Source organism: Pleuronectes platessa, chromosome 4 (assembly GCF_947347685.1).
Source record: "Pleuronectes platessa chromosome 4, fPlePla1.1, whole genome shotgun sequence".
Classification (NCBI taxonomy): domain Eukaryota; kingdom Metazoa; phylum Chordata; class Actinopteri; order Pleuronectiformes; family Pleuronectidae; genus Pleuronectes; species Pleuronectes platessa.
The window spans coordinates 21870825-21887292 of NC_070629.1; the positions used below are offsets into that span (position 1 = coordinate 21870825).

The 16468-nt window shown below is 40.8% G+C and overlaps 1 protein-coding gene and 1 long non-coding RNA gene across 2 annotated transcripts in view; both read right to left on the reverse strand.

The window, feature by feature from the left end:
- LOC128438669 (uncharacterized) overlaps nt 1–272 on the reverse strand; it is a 34850-nt gene extending 34578 nt beyond the window's left edge. Inside the window, exon 1 of the long non-coding RNA XR_008338369.1 lies at nt 151–272. This is a non-coding gene — a long non-coding RNA (uncharacterized LOC128438669). The remainder of the gene's footprint in view (nt 1–150) is intronic.
- Nucleotides 273–7121: 6849 nt separating this feature from the next.
- hsd17b3 (hydroxysteroid (17-beta) dehydrogenase 3) lies at nt 7122–14808 on the reverse strand. The gene is made up of 11 exons (XM_053420291.1): nt 14554–14808; nt 10262–10308; nt 9903–9978; nt 9693–9800; nt 9507–9574; nt 8852–8896; nt 8542–8576; nt 8351–8432; nt 8202–8267; nt 7955–8104; nt 7122–7817 (listed from the first exon to the last, which is right to left on the reverse strand). The coding sequence occupies exons 1-11, from the start codon at nt 14705–14707 to the stop codon at nt 7728–7730; spliced, it is 921 nt and encodes a 306-aa protein (XP_053276266.1). The 5' UTR covers nt 14708–14808; the 3' UTR covers nt 7122–7727.
- Between the last annotated feature and the right edge of the window lie 1660 nt (nt 14809–16468).

Genomic DNA, 16468 nt, shown 5'->3' on the forward strand with positions numbered 1-16468 from the left:
GCTGATAGCTATCAATAAACAAGAGAAAGGACGACGTGCCTCAACAGAACAGAGCTCGGTAAATAGTAGGTGTGTGATTGTGGGCTGAGTGGGTGGTACGCCGTGAGTATCTCAACACACACACACACACACACACACACACACACATACCCAGTGAGGCCACACATCTGTCACACCTGTTCAAATCCCAGACAGCGGAGAAGAAAAAGCCCTTTCTCCTATTCCCCCAAAACCCGTCCCGCTCGACTTTTCTCTTTCTGTTTCAACCCACAACACATTTGCAGATTCCTATCTTGTCTCTTTTTTTTTTGTCGTCAGCGTCTGGTTCAAGTGAGATAGCAGAGAGGCGTGGGGTTTTACAGACAGTAGAGGAGACTGGAGTCTGCTAATGGAGGCCGGGCGAACACGGCTCAGTGGCACACAAAGCTCTCCAATCGTTAATCCTCAAAGAGAGATTCTGTCCCCGGATCTGAAGTGAGACGTACAAGCTCCCTGAGTGATCAGTGACTGTCTCAGAGTTGTCAGATGATTATGTATTTAGTTTGATTTCATGCTGTGTGGTTGCGATTTCTCAAAACTCAAAGGACTGAGGAGAAAGGCCACCAAACGGTCGGTATATTTTCCCACTTGTCTTGTCTCCTTGTGTGAAGGGCACATGGAGAAGTCTGTTTATATGTCCTGCCTTTATAACCTGAGTGTGTGTGATTCTGATATAAATTAGACGGAGACGCGGCGGCAGAGGGACGGGCCCCGGCCCTCAAAGTTTATTTGCAGAAGTCAGACTGTGACACCTCATTTGATTTGATTAGTAAAAAGCTGTGAATGAGTGTTGACCCCTGCTGCCCCGGGCCTCCAGACTCGGGTTTCCATACATTCTCACCACAGTGCGTTGAGAAGGTCTGCGAACTGTTTGCCGTCAGGAATTAGATCTCGGACAGATGCATTAAATCGCTGCAAACTTGGCTTCAGATTTTAAGTATTTATAAATATTTTGTATGTCTTAAAGGAACACTAAGCACATTCTTAACCATAATTTTTTTTTTTTACGGTGCACTGACATGAAATAAGGAGAACGATGCCAAGTCAAGCAAGTTTAAGAGTAATGCTGAAATGCCGATCAGTTAAAAAGACTTTTAAGTTATTAAAAAAAAAACGTGTTTATCTTTGATTTTCAGTGAGGAAGCTTGAAACATCAAGAATTCTAAACAGACTTTCGTGGTGTTTGTTACAGCAGCAGCTCTTCTGGTTCAGGAAGCCGGGGATCATGGGAAATTATCCACCGCATGGTTGTGTTTCGGTTCAGTGAGTGGGAATACGCTGTCACAATTGGTCAAGAGATTGAAAGGCCTTGTTTTTTGGTTAAATGCTCGGACATGGAGCCCAACAGAATGAATCACCACCTGTGGCTGCAGAGGGCGCTGTTGCTCAGTAAAAGTGAAATGGTGTTGCTTTAAGTTGAGGGTTTAAGGAAAACAAAAATAAATCAGAACATTTCATCCTGTGTTCATTGTTATATATTTGCATGTGGCATATACATGTGGAATTTTGTAATACAAAGTCATACCTTTATCATTTGGGTTTTGCAGGGACTTTGCCATATAAAACTGTTCTTGACAGTTCGTAAAACCTTTATGAAAAGTTAATTAAATCATCTTCCCTCGTTGCGTAACAAACTTTGTCACATTAAGGTTGGCTTTTAATCTTTTAGCATCTCTTTCACTGTGACTTTAAAATTGTTATGCTCAGGAATGTTGGCTGGTCCCACCTGACTGACAGGAACCAAACAACCCAGGCCGATTCTCATCCAATTCCAATATCGATGTTGCTAAATCCTTATTGGTGCACAGACGTGTATGATGTCTTCATTTTAACTGAGCCCGCCCAGTGAGAAGAGCCGAGACAAATTCAGAAATCTAATCTCTAAAAAACAAATCTGTTAAAATATAAGCAGAAAAACTTTTTTTTTGTCTGTGATATCTTCAGTCATGTGAATGAGCAGAATCAGAAAGTGAGCTGCCGGGCCTTTAGGGGTTCAAGAAATAGAATTAGTGTATAAATCTGTAATTAACGAAACTGTCATTAAATATATTAGTTTTATTTAAATAACCACCATAGGCGTTAATGTGGGAACAGGAAAAATAGTTTTCAACTACAGCCCATAAAAATAACTTTTCTGTGACTCAGCAAGCAAAACAACTAGGGGGGGTACAGAGTCCTCCTGTCCCCCCCCCCCCCCCCCCCCCCACACACACAGACCATTTGCCCCTCATTCCTCTCCAGTTACCCAGGCAACTGTTGGCTGTAATTTGGGTTAATTCACTGGCTCCTGGGCCCTTCCGTTCCTAACTGTGCCCCGTCATAAAAGAGATATACAGCAGATACACACACACACACACATACACACACACACAGTCTTTTATGCATTAACACACTCCCTATGAGAGACTAATCCTCCTTCTCCTCAACACGGCGACACACATCAGGCCGTGTGTGTGAATATCAATGAATCTGTGCAAAACTTAAGCTGAAATGTATTCACTCCCAACACCTGTACGCAGCTCCAGCTTTGACTAACTGATTCAAAGTGAAGTCAGAGCTGGGGCACAGTCGTCTCATTGGCCAAAGTTATGCACAGAAAGACACTTGTCCTCTCCCGTTGTCTCCTGACGGTGCAGGGACCCATAGAGACGGAGGACGAGGTCAAATCTTTTACTCCCTCTCTGAGCAAAAGGAATGGAAAGTTGTGTGTGTTGTCCCATGGGGTAAATATTGAGTGAGCTGAGATATAAACGTAAAGAAGAAAGGCATAGGCATTTTTTTTTTCCCGAGGCCGCCTGCGTCTCTGTTGCGCTGCCAAGGGCCTGTGCGTCACTTGATCCATTGTTTAGTGTAGAGGAGTCTCGGTAAGCAAGCGGCTGCCTCCCTCGCTCCAGCTGCAGCCTCTCCACTGTTTATGTTTGCAGGGCCCGTCGCCTTGAAGTGAGGCTATACAAGCAAAGCCCGGCCATATGTGAGCACTGGGCCGTCAGAGGAGTCACCGGCCTCCTCTTCTACCCCCCCCCCCCCCCTTTCACATCTTTCCCTCCTAAACTCTTCTTTTTTACCCTTTCTCATCAGTTCTCGACAGCGCAGCCCGTCTCTGACTACTTGTTGGCGCAGATGAAGGGTCGAAATTATCTCCTTGAGTTTCAAAGACCTCCATCCTGGAATAGGAGAGTGAAAAGTGGTAGGTATCATTACTCCTGTGAGAAATAATTACCCCCCGATACCCAGAGACTCCTCTGGAAGAATGTATCTGTGTGTGCACGTCAGCAGAGTCTGAGAGACAAGGTGGTAATTATGTCACAGAAATATTTCAACTAGTATAATCATCATTCTAGTGTAAATATTCAAATATTTATGCTGGGGTGTCACACTGGCAAGCGCAGCACATTCAGGAGATGGAAAACGCAGAGAGAGAAGCTGCTTGAGGAAAGATGAAGTCAAAAATGCATATAGGCTATTTTCCGATAATACACTTAATACACTTTTATTAAGAGTTCAGCATTAGTGTTGGGGGAAATTAATCTTTGCTCTAAACTGGATTTCAAGCAACAAGGTGAATGAGTTCCAGTCTCAAAACTCCTGGTTCAACCTGGATAATAATGTGCGAGGTGGGCTCAGTGTGTGTGTGCAGGTTAGTGATCCTGACCTTGGCTCCTGGGTGGGCTGCAGTGGCTGTGTGCTTGTCTTGGATCATCTCCGGACCCTTCTGTTTACTGAGACAACAAGCAAGCAGTGTCCAAAGAGGAGGAGAGAGGAATCACATAGGGAGCATCCTCGAAGGCAGCACCTCTTTCCTTTTCTTTCACACACACACAGACACACTCACGTTCTGCACGAAGAGACCGTCCTCCTGGCCCTGACCACCCACAGGACCAGCAATCATCCTCTGAAACTAAGACAATGCCTTTCCAATGACCCCTACCTTGACGAATCCCTCATCTGCTAGACGTGTTGAAGCCATTTTTATATTTGTGCTAAAACATGATCCCCTTGATGTAAAAAACATTCATCTGCAAGTGCAAAGGACGTGTAGCTCCCCCACACCGATGGTCTGCACAGGAGGAAAACTATCTTGGCTACATATAACCTGCTATTAGGAAAGTAGTAACACTGACATCTCAATTCTGAGCTCTTTCATTTGATGTCAGGGAGATTTTGAAACTTTGAAATTAAAAGGCGTCATTACGGGTTTGCTCCATTAAATTGAGAAGCACCTCAGGTGAGGAAAGTCCCAGCTCTGATGAAGGTAAACAACTTTTCATTGTAGCTGCAGGTGAAGGAATATACACAACACACCTTGTGGAAATTCCCTGAGTTGTAGAGTCGCGACGTGACATTAGATTGCACCAGTACTTTAAAAAAACTATTTTTTACAAGAAAACGTTTTGATGACTGGTTTTATTTTAATCAGTTCCACTTTGTTCAGTAACAACACACATATCACAGAAATATTGTGGGCTTTTTGATAAGCTGCAGGTTGTCATCACCCATAAGAAATACTCCAGCTGTCTGTCTGTCTCTCTCTCTGTGTGTGTGTGTGTGTGTGTGTGTGTGTGTGTGTGTGTGTGTGTGTGTGTGTGTGTGTGAACATTTCCAGGCTCCAGACTCATTATCACCCATATTCAAGATTTATTACTATGGGGACCTGGGTACACACACACACACACACACACACACACACACACCTACACACCTACACACACACACACACACACACCTTCTACTGAGGTCATTTCTGAGGGCCTTGTATGTGTGTGTGTGTTTGTACATCTTAGTGAGGACCGGTCCTCACTTTGGGACCCCCCCCCCCTTTGATGGGGTTAAGACTTGGTTTTAAGGTTTGGGTTATATTTAGGTCTAGGTTTGGTTAAGGGCTAGGCATTTAGTGTGGAGGGTTAGGGTTAGGGTATGGGGCTAGGGAATTAATTATGTCAATAAAGGTCCTCACTAAGAAGCTGTTCAAACGTGTGTGAGTGATTGTCTCCTGGCTGCAAACTACAGCGATCAGAACCGTGAAACTTTGCATTTTGTGCCCTCTGGTGGTCATATTAAAAGTTACCACCATCATAGGAGAATTTGTCTCGGGAGACAGTGAACATGGATATATTTAAACAAATCATCATATACAGGCTATCAACTGGATTTCTGTGTAAAACAAACTGTATAGACTCTCCAGTGATCTGAGGGTTGTGGTGATAGTTGTGTTTATCACAGGAGAATCTAGATTCAAGGTGATATAAATGTATCTATTTAATCACAGCTGTAATTAAAATAAATAATTACAGATATAACTCATTAAAAAACAAAAGAACTGACTTGACATGGCAATTCTACATTATATGTAGCCCTACAGTATTTCCATGGTGCCTGGAAACTAAATTGTCTCCCTTTTGTCCCTGAGATCTTTGTTGACATTTAGATTAATGGCTCCAGCGTCATGTTTCTGTGATAAACAAACAGTCTCGGGTCACATAGTACATAATAAAGGGGAAAGGAGTCCGGGAAAACAAGGGTCATTGTCATCCGTCTGTTTATTGGCGTAGTTTCGATCATTCACACTGTAAAATAATAACATAAATTCACATTTTTTATTTTCTCATTTACTGTTGTCACCATGTTGGAGCTGAGGCCAAGTGTAATAAACACACAGCAGAAGAATAAGTGTGTGGTAATGTCAGTATTCCAGCGTAAGGCAAACACACTTGTCCATGTGTGCATAAAGGTTTTCACTGTTTGTCTTTTCACTTGTGTTTGTTTCAGATACGCACTTGCTTCACAATCCAGGAACAGCTATCAGATATTTTCCAAATGTCTTTGGCTCTGAACCCCTATCGCTGACAATGCCATTATTGTTTTATCTTATTTCCTTCACAGTTTTATTTTGATGTTATTGTATCCGGTGTGTATACTTATAATTGTTTTGCAGGGTTAATCTCTGTGTTTTTACAGTTGCCCATTACGGCTGTTATTGTTATCATTACAGAATCATGCTGTGTAGCCAAATCTCTGCTCAACGAGAGTTTTATCTTTTACAAGTTCAGTTTCCAAGAAAATGGTGCAAAAGAAATCCATCAATCTTAGGGAAGGTTATTGTAAACAAAATATTTCAACCCCCTGAAAAAACACAGGACATTCAGAGAGTTACTGTCAATACGGAGAGACTTTAATTACCACTGACTGTTATTCACCAGCCTGCAGTGTTACTAGACGTTTTATATGAAGTTCCTTAACCTGAATTATTGCAAATGTTCAGTTACTGTCTCCGTCAACATCACGTGAGCTGAGAAAATACTTTTAATCATACGTGTTGACGACCTTCCCTTTTTCAAAAAACAGTCAGTCTGCGCACGTATCATCTGAGCCCAGGGTCACTCTGACCTCCCCTCTCTTTCACAAGCCACTTTTCCTGCAGCCTGCGCTATCTCTCAGGGGAGGATCGTTCATCACGGCTGTCTAAACAGCCTGGTCACCCCGTGATTAGTGACTCTTTCAGGTCAAACAAGTCGGTGGCGCGCATTCATTCAAATAGCTGCATCTGTGAGTCTGCTCCTGCAGGTGTGCGTGCACGGGTATAGGACGGGTCGTGCATGCTTCAAACACTGTACATCATCCTGTACTCAGCAGGCCATCAAACCCAGGTCTCCAGTGCATTCCCCCATTTCTCAAGTAGAAACTCATCAGTTCACTTCCAGCTCCGACTGGTTTTGTGGAAATCAGAACTGTGACTGACACTGTAGAAAAGTCGTCTGCTGGCGAACTCATCCGATCGACTGTTTCCTCCATCTCATGCTAATGACAGTAACAGGTGCGTCTGTGTGTGTGTGTGTGTGTGTGTAGGTGTGTGTATGTGTGTGAGTGGGGTGAATAACAGAATTGAACATTTCCAGGCTCCAGACTCATTATCACCCATATTCAAGATTTATGACTATGGGGACCTGGGTACACACACACACACCTACACACCTACACACACACACACACACACACACACACACACACACACACACACACACACACACACACACACAAACACACGCACGCGCACGCGCACACACACACACACTCAAACCTGTCAGTGTCCCTGATTATCCACATGGGATGGTCATTGTTTTTATTTAGATTTAAAGACATTTGAACAAATGACATTGGTCGAGAGGCTGGACACAGACTTATTTACCTTTACACTGAAGTATAAGAAAATAAATATACACAAATACACAGAGGGACATGCAGGTCAATTTGTCCTTATAGAGCTTAACAAGATGCGACATCCTCTGTGAGAAAAAACAACCATATTTGACAGGGGGGGAAATGTAGAATCCTCAGAGAGAGTTGGTGAGGACCCCTCATCAGGACAGACAGAAGAGCTAAACACATTTAATAGATGAAAACAAAAACTACATACATAAAGAAATGATTCATAAATGTGCTTTCCTGAGGGTGGTTTACCAACTATGTAACAAATGCTAAAAACAGAAATAAATATCACACCGGCGTCTAGAATCCCTATTGACAAAACTTTAAAAGTTAGACCATCCATCAAAGAACCAAAAACGATGATTTGTAGAGACCAGTTTCACATGTATATTTATATTTAAAGATATTTGAGCCAAATGACTTCAAGTGAGTCTTCCTGTTTATTAATTTATTTCATTTTAAAAAGTTGCACTTGATGCAGAGATTCAGTGTTTCTTCTTCACATAGTGCTGCAGGCTGTGTAACATTGACTCTGCATGGATAAGCTTGAGAGGAACAGACTGCAGAACCCAGCCCTGTATACACACACGCAAACAGACACACACACACACAGCACACACACAGCACACACACAAACACACACGGAGGGGGACAGATCAGTCTCTTGTCATTTAGTACTTGACATTATGAGATGATTGTGATTGAGTTGTACCATGAGTGTGTGACAGACGCTGCCGTATGTCTTGTCTCCAGCTCTCAGGTAACACAGGGAGCTTTTTACGAAGTCTTCTGGCGACGGCGTCACGATGTTGGTGTGAACGTAGCAGGCCATCCGAGTGGAGACCCCGAATGGAGCGACCGCCTGACGAAGCAAGACAGAAAGACAGGAAGTTGTGAGAAGGGTTTGTCCCCTCATCCCTCTTTCATTTGATTTAAAGTCGCAGAAACAATCACAGTACCTGTATTATAACCCCTTTATCTTTGTATTCAGCGTGAAGACCTTGAGAAACTCTCTCCACAAACACCTACAGGAACATGAGGTATAACATGAGTGATCATACAACATGATCTAATGAGTTCAAGGATGAGCTGCTGACATCACACTCACCTTGGACGCGGAATACAGGGTATACAGGGGGAAAGGGATGCAAGCAACTCCAGATGAAATATTCACAATCAGCCCTTTTCCTCTGTAGTGGCAGAAACAGGGTGAAACCATTGAACCTCTATGTTAATCAGCGTGTTATATTTTCATGGTATTACTCATTACATCTAATGAGGAAAACATGGGAAGGAAACCTGTGGGCCATGCCTGGAAGGATTATTCTGCACATCTGGAGACAAAATAAAACGTGTTTAGAGGGTTTTCAGAGTTCATTTGTTTGGGAGGAATACACAGCAGTGTGACTACTATATATATATTATTACACTGATGGCCTGTTGGAGATGTGAGGACTGAGACATTACTCATAAGAAGGAAATGATGGACAGTGTGAAAGATTCTTTGTTTTGATCCTTCATCTCTGAGACTGTACAAGTACAACTGTCTAGAAATGGCAACTTAGAGTTCAATTGTTTGAAATAAGTAAAATGATTAATGTTCTCTTACCTTGGCCATTGTCTTCACATTGCAGTTGATCACCTTGGTAATTGTCTGAAAGCACAGATACATGAGAGACCCTTTAAGTAAACTACTGGATCTTTGCTGATAATGAAGGGACAAAAAATGCTTCATGTTGAGGAAAAAAAAAGTGTGATTGTATGTACTAAGAACCATTGAAAATGAACATTTAGGTGAAGAGATCTGATGTGAAACTGGTGTTTAAGTTATGTACAATGCAAATCGTGATGTAATGGAAGTTGTGTAAATGTAAATAACCTGTAGGTTCGTGGTTGACAGTTTCTCCTAGAGTTTTACAGCTCTGGTTTGGAGCTTTCTATTTTATTTGGCTCTGGTTTGTTTGTCTTGTGCATGTGCACGTGGACGAGCATGCACGTGGTTGATTAGAGGCACAGTCCTTTCAATGGTTTCACACTGTTCCACTGATGCAGTCAGTAGAAACATGCCAAGATATGCAGCAATGCTCCAGCAGAGAGGGGGGAGCGAGGCTGCTGGCAATCGAACACAAATGTAAACCGGGCTTCAGTGCATTCGTGACAGCTCGAGGGTCCACACCTCACAATGGGATGAGTACCACTGAATTTAAAGATATGTCTCTGTTGTTACTGATACCTTAAAGTGTAACTGCAGAGGCAGCACTGACCTGATCCAGGTCTGCACACTCCAGGAATGTGCTGGGGATGAAGTTGGGCAACATGCCGACATTATTGACTGAGGAAAAAGGAAAGGCATAATTTGTGATGACTGTTTTCTTAAATTTGAGTTATATGTGTGCAATTAATAAATGAATAAAATGTCATTATGTGGAAAAATTGAAAATACGACCAACTTAAAATCCCGATGTTGAGATCCTCAAGTTGATCCTTAATTTCACCGAAGACATTTTCCTTTGTGAAGTCCGTCACTATCACTTTCACCTTCTGCCCTGTTTTATCAGCTGGGAAGAACGAAAAGGGAATATATGAGTAATATTGGAATAAATTGTTGTAATTCTGTACTTTTACAGCAAATCTAACAGACAGGTAAACGTAGCATTTACCTATTTCCTTTGCTACTTGGTCCAAAGTTATTTTTGTTCTGCTCATGATAACCACGTTCATCCCTCGCTCGGCCAGCTGAGGGACGATACAATGCAGTGGTGAATAAAAAACTACAATGTGCAAAATGTATCATCAAAAATCATCAGGTTATCCATCTATATAACTTCAGATACAGACTTTGTGGCCTTGGTTTTTAAGTGAATGTATTTAATTCAATCTAATACACATGCTATTGTGTATAACAAGTGCTTTCTATTTGAAAATGAATTCACTTTTTGCATTCTTCTTGTGTTTTAAGCATAGATATGGTTTTTATTCATACTAATAAAAGTGTTACTGTATTTAAACTCTCACTTACTGCAAATGCGTACGCTCTCCCTATTCCTTCTGAAGCACCGGTCACCACTGAAACAAGAATGTAGGGATTAGTCTTTTAAAGATCCAGCGTGTAAGATCAAGATGAAAGGGATCCATTGACAGAAACTGAATATAAAGTAATCCTAGTGATGTTTTCACAAGTGTGTGTCATCTTAGTTGAATGAATTGTTGTTTTCTTTACCCCCAGAATGGGCCCTTTATATTTAAATACTTTATATTTACATTGGGAATGTGTCCTCTCTATGGAGGCCGCCATGTTTTTTACAGTAACGTTTGAAAGGGGAGGGTAAGGTGAGGGGTAATAAGTTGCAACATGCAACTTCACCACAAAATGTCACTACATTCTAAACACTGAACTTTTAATTGATTTCCACCACTTGTCATATTGTCCTGTAGTTTCCATTCTAAACACCGGAGGCACTGTGAATACGAGCCAAACAACCCAATCTCGCTTCCTCTGCTGCTGCACAGAGGAAGAGCATTTCATGTTTGTATTTACCCAAACCCAACCCATCCCATTCGGACAGTGTGCAATCCCAGCTGACATTGGGCTGGAGGCGGCGTCACCAGTTCATTGCAGGGCTGACATACAGGGACAAACAACCATTCACAGTCACACTCACTCTTATGGTCAATTTAGAGCTTCCAATCAACCCAATCCCAACTTGCATGTCTTTGGACTGGGGAAGGAAGCGGGAGTACCCGGAGAAAAACCATACAGACACAGGGAGACCACTAATCTAGAGTCTTAAATTAACCTAACCCCGATCTGCTTGCTGGGATTGAGGGAGGAAGCCAAAGAAAATCCAGGCTGACAAAGGAAGAACATGTAGACTACAACCACAGCAATCCGCCAAATCAGGATTGGACCCATGAATCTTCCTGCTGTGAGACAACATTGCAAATCACTTGATTATTGTTTCTCCCTAGGTGATAGATGATATGTTATTTTGCAGGGGCGTTGCAACAAGATGGGAAAACCAGGCAATTGGTGAGAGGGGACTGCAGAGAGGTAGAAGATCTAGGATATCTAAATGTGTGTATGATGGGCCTGGTATGTAGCATTTAAATGTTCCTACTTTACTGGTATAAAGGTGTATCACAATTTGCACTTTGTTTATCATTTTAATAGGAAAAGAATGGTTTGAAGATTGGAATGATGTGGTTTTTGGGGGTGGTTTGGTTTGGTTCTGTGTAGGGCCCCCCAGGTGCCTGTTGCATGGGGGCCCAAATGTCCCTGGACACCCCTCTTGCCACACTTAAATTTCATGAGATTCGACAAAGAAAAATATATTGAGCCGTGTTTCCAGCCTGGCTTTTTAACCTTGTGGGTCATTTGGTTATTTTACTTCCTGTTACTTTCCTACGTCTGTGCCCACTTATCTTGTGTATTAAACCTCTGTACTCTCATCGTCAGTTTGTCTGCTCAGCTTGAATTAGCTCTGTAATTCAGTAACTTGGATATTATTACCCTGCTGGTCTTCTCATAAAGACATATGGGTGAGAAAGACCCTTGCTATAGTTCTTAAATGATCTTCTTTACAACATTTTACAGCTATTATCATAGGAATGACATTTTCAAGTAGGTAGTTGCTCGAGTCTCAGCTTGGGGGAATTAAATAAAAAAAACAATTACAGAATAATAATCCGTGAGACCATTCTCAGACATGACTCAGCCCTTTTCCTTTATGAGTTCAGTGACCTAAAAGGCCACTGGAGGCATTTTTTCAAAGAGGAGGGTTTCGTGACACAATGACACAGATTCCTATTGGTCAGCCAGTGGGTCAATGATACACAACCACAGACCTGATCTTATATAAAATACACACAGTATCTGTTTTGTCTTATTTTGATTGCTCTATTCTATGTCCCAGAAGTTGCTTCTATTTTGTGTCTTCATCAAGGTCCCTTTTGTTTTAGTGCATCATAACTTCCAGTGAGATATTAAAGTATTAAAGTACTGAGAAAAACATGTGAGTCAAAATCTTTTTTTTTGGTATGAAGAGCCACTTGTTTCTCATCGTCATAATTGTCCAGACGGCACCTTTTGCCAGAATGATATTTTCCTTGTTCTAATGCAGTTACTATGATGACTGAGCTTCTTATGCTTCCACAGGGAATAGAACATTTGTTTAAACCAGGGCAAATAGTGGTTGGCACTGTTGCTCTCAGCAATAAGGTTGTTCGATTCCTGGATCAGCCAGGGTCTGTCTGTCTGGAGTTTGCATGGTCCCCGTGTCTGGATGGTCATTCTCTATAGGTGTGAGTGTGGCTGTGAATGGTTGTGTGTCTCTGTTGGACCTGTGATACGCCTGCAACCTGCTCAGGGTTTACCCCACCTCTTGCCCAAATATCTGCTGGGATCGGCTCCAGTTCCTCCTTAGACCCGGGAAAATAAGCAGTATAGGTAATGGAATCATGAATGGAAGCACAATCAATTTATTATCAATAAGTATCTTGACCAAATGGCACTATCAGTATTCAGTACTCACATGTGTCAATACAATCATAATGACTGAAATATGCAAGTTGTATTGTTTTATGGTTTTATATAAAAAAAAAACATTATCATAAATACAATGTCTGATTAATAATTGTATTAATATTCCTAACACATGCACTGTCATAAACATAAAGTGCTGACAATCACACAGGCACGTAACTGTCAACATTCACTTCCCATGTATGTGTCATCATCGACCAATACAACACGTCTGAGGCCACTTGAGACCGAAAAGACCCAAGCTTGAAGGACATTAGGGGAAAAAAACTCATGCAAATGTGGTTATAATTGTTGGGAGAGGAAATGAATGCAGAGGGAAGGGCTTGATGCAGCCCAGAACATAGTGTTCTGATGGGTGTTTCCCCCCGTGCTGGAATGGAATCAAAGTGGGCTTTGGGGAAGAAAGGAAAGATCAGCCCAGTATTCTGTGTTTTTTACGAGGCTTCTTTTAGCACTGTGGGAGACTGAACAACCTCTTCAGGAGCTGCCAGAGGAAATCTGGTAAGTTGATGAGACTGCTGTGGGACCTGCAGAGGAATGTTTCATTGTAGTTACTTGGAGGCGGGCCGAGGGCTGAGGGCCGGGCCAGAGCCCTCACTCGCATTTAGGAAAAAAGTTATTGAGCTATCTCTCAAGTTTAAGGTTAAAAGTTCGACTCCCTGTGCCATTTTATCATCCTGCATCTTAAATGTTTCCGATAGGCAGGGCGTTTTTCTATTTGTCATTGATGAAACCAGTTTGACTTGTTTGACCCTGGTCATACAATTATTATAATTAAAACAGAACAGAAACAGTAATTAACATTTTGTGAATAAACTCAGATGGAATGTTCTGTTACCTTAATTAGACTTTTCCTTTATATAATAATGTTTTTACCGGGCCAACGACATCGTGCTACATCCCTGTCAGTGAGTGAGTGACTGACACACTTTCCAAAATATCTGAGCAAATAATCGTACTAGAGACAGAATTTAAAGCCTATGATGTTCATAAGATGTCACATGATGAGCACCATCATAAAGAAATCACATACACGTCAGAAAATGAACTTCATCAGCCAAATTTGAAAAAGCCTTTATCCAGAAATCTCCGCTCAAACATGAACTAAAGTGTATATAGATTGAAAGAATATGATCATATCAGTAGGAATGACGTTAACAGGATGTCAATAAAAGTCAGAAAATGACCGTGTAGTGATGCATTCACTTTTGCAACCAATACCACTAGAGAGACATTCTATAGCTATTTAGATTAACCAACATTTGTTATCATATGACATAAATGTTAAGATCTTGTCACTATGAACAGGCATTATTACAATACAGGAAGTTAGCATTGCCTGACTGGGATATGAACAGTGTGTCTGCAGGGTGTGCACTGCACAACAGACTGAATAACTGATTCAACTAATCCCACTGGACTTTGTAACTAAGTTATTGTGGTTTGAATCGTCAAACCCTCCTGTGAGTTAAAGTATTGTTTTATGAGTGTGGTGCAACCAGGGACAGTGTAGAGTTGTTCCAATGTGTTTTACAACAACTTAAGCTGTATATCTCATCTGTCTTCACTTTATTTATTCACCACAGTATAACCCACTGACTGTAGGTCTGACAAACAGCACACGCGCACACACACACACACACACACACACACACACACACACACACACACACACACACACACACACACACACACACACACACACACACACACACACACACACACACACACACACACACACACACACACACACACAACACAGAGCTCACCTGCCCACTCTCCCATTGAGGTAAAGAATGTCTTTGACAGTGGAAACCACAGTTTTGGAAAAAGCATCCTGCTGGAAAACAGAAGTTTCATTCCATAGTAAACGACAACTGCTGCACCGAGGGAAATGAAAAGCAGCTCCATGACGTCCGGCATGATAAACTCCTGCTTTGAACCACTCTGTGTTTGTGTCTGCTCTGTGTCTGAGAAAGTTTCTGGTCCAGTGATCCACTAAAAGTGCACAATGACAGAAAGAGGGAATGACCCTGCTAGAGGACACTCCCATTTCAAAAGCAGCAGCCTCTCACCCTTCCTCTCCTGAACATGCAAACACACCCACAAATACCACATGTTGGTATTTTATTATATCACAATAATGAGAAGCTCCTGAGGTTCTACATTAAACATGTTAACTAATGCCTTTACATCCTATTCATCATGTATTCAGCAGCAGTGATTTTTACTTTCAAACCCCAAAACCATAACTTCTGCTTGAACAATAATCATACGTAACTCTTTAACTGTATATACTGTTGTTGTTTTTTATATTGTTATATTGTTCAATATTGTGTTTTTTAATTTGTCGTTTGTAAAGTGCACCAACCACACCAAGGCAATTTCCTGTATGTGCAAATATACATGGCAATAAAAAGAATTCTGATTCTGATTCTGATTCTGATTCTGATATAGAAAGCATTTTTGTAAAAGGAACAAGCAATGATAATTTAGGACAAAGCCAAAGTAATTGGAGAGTAGGAATAATCCTATACCCACATACAAATGTCATAGATATGGAGAATAGCACCTTGCATCTGTCAATAGATATTATATGTTTTATACCCTTTTAAACTCTGAGAGTCAATTTTATACTATTTATTATTGTATATTCTCCTAGTCACACATCTGACTGAATGCTTACTACAAACGAATCGTTATTAGTTACCAGACTAAATTTGAGCAAGATCTCAATAACCTGCAAAAGGGGACAAGTTAAAGTTTTGCCTCTAATTTGTTGTTTTGTTTAAATAACCAGAAATAAAGGTTTGGAGAGCATGCTTAATATAATGATCAAAGTAACAAAAAAGCACTCTCAAAGTTCTGTACTATTGTTCTTATTTAGACCAAATAGTATATATTCCCCTAAAAAAAACAAAATGTGAGTCGTGTCATCAACAATAAATCTGAGCACATCTTTCAAGAGGTTATTAGTGTGGGGGTATTGTCTGTAACACAAAAGGAAATAGAAAATATGTTTCCAAAACAAATCTGAATCATAGAAGAAACAAGAAAAAAAAAAAATGCGTAGACAATCATCTATTAATAGATAATAAGTCAAACTTTACAATGTAGGATTAAATAGATAAAATATTACTCAAATTAAATGACATATCAGTTAAATCAAGGAAAAATGAGAGGAAAAATCTAAAACGAAATGTCCCAATATGATGATAAAACCAACCTGAAGTGCTAATTTGCTCATTTTGAGACCTGTTTGCTTTCTCTTAAAAAAAAAAGACACAAATATGTCATTATGTAATTTCTATTCATTTCTTTCTTGCCATGTATTTTATGAAGAGCTTTGTAACCTTGTTTGGATAAGGGCTATACAAATACAGTTATTATTATTATTATTGTTATTATTATGAAACAGATCAACAACTTTAAACCGGGGTCACAGGAAGTAATAACTCAAAGTAAAACTTGTTCTTTTGGGCAAGGATTACTGTCTCCATGTATAAAATGAAATGAAATCACTCAACCTTAGAAATGACCAATTATACGTATAAGGTTAAAAGTATGTATTACATGTCAAGTTAACAATGATGTCTTTAGGTATAATCGTTACAGGATGATCAGCTTCATGAAAGACGCAAATTAAGATCTTGAACCTGCACATGTTCATCTGCTGGCCGGTGA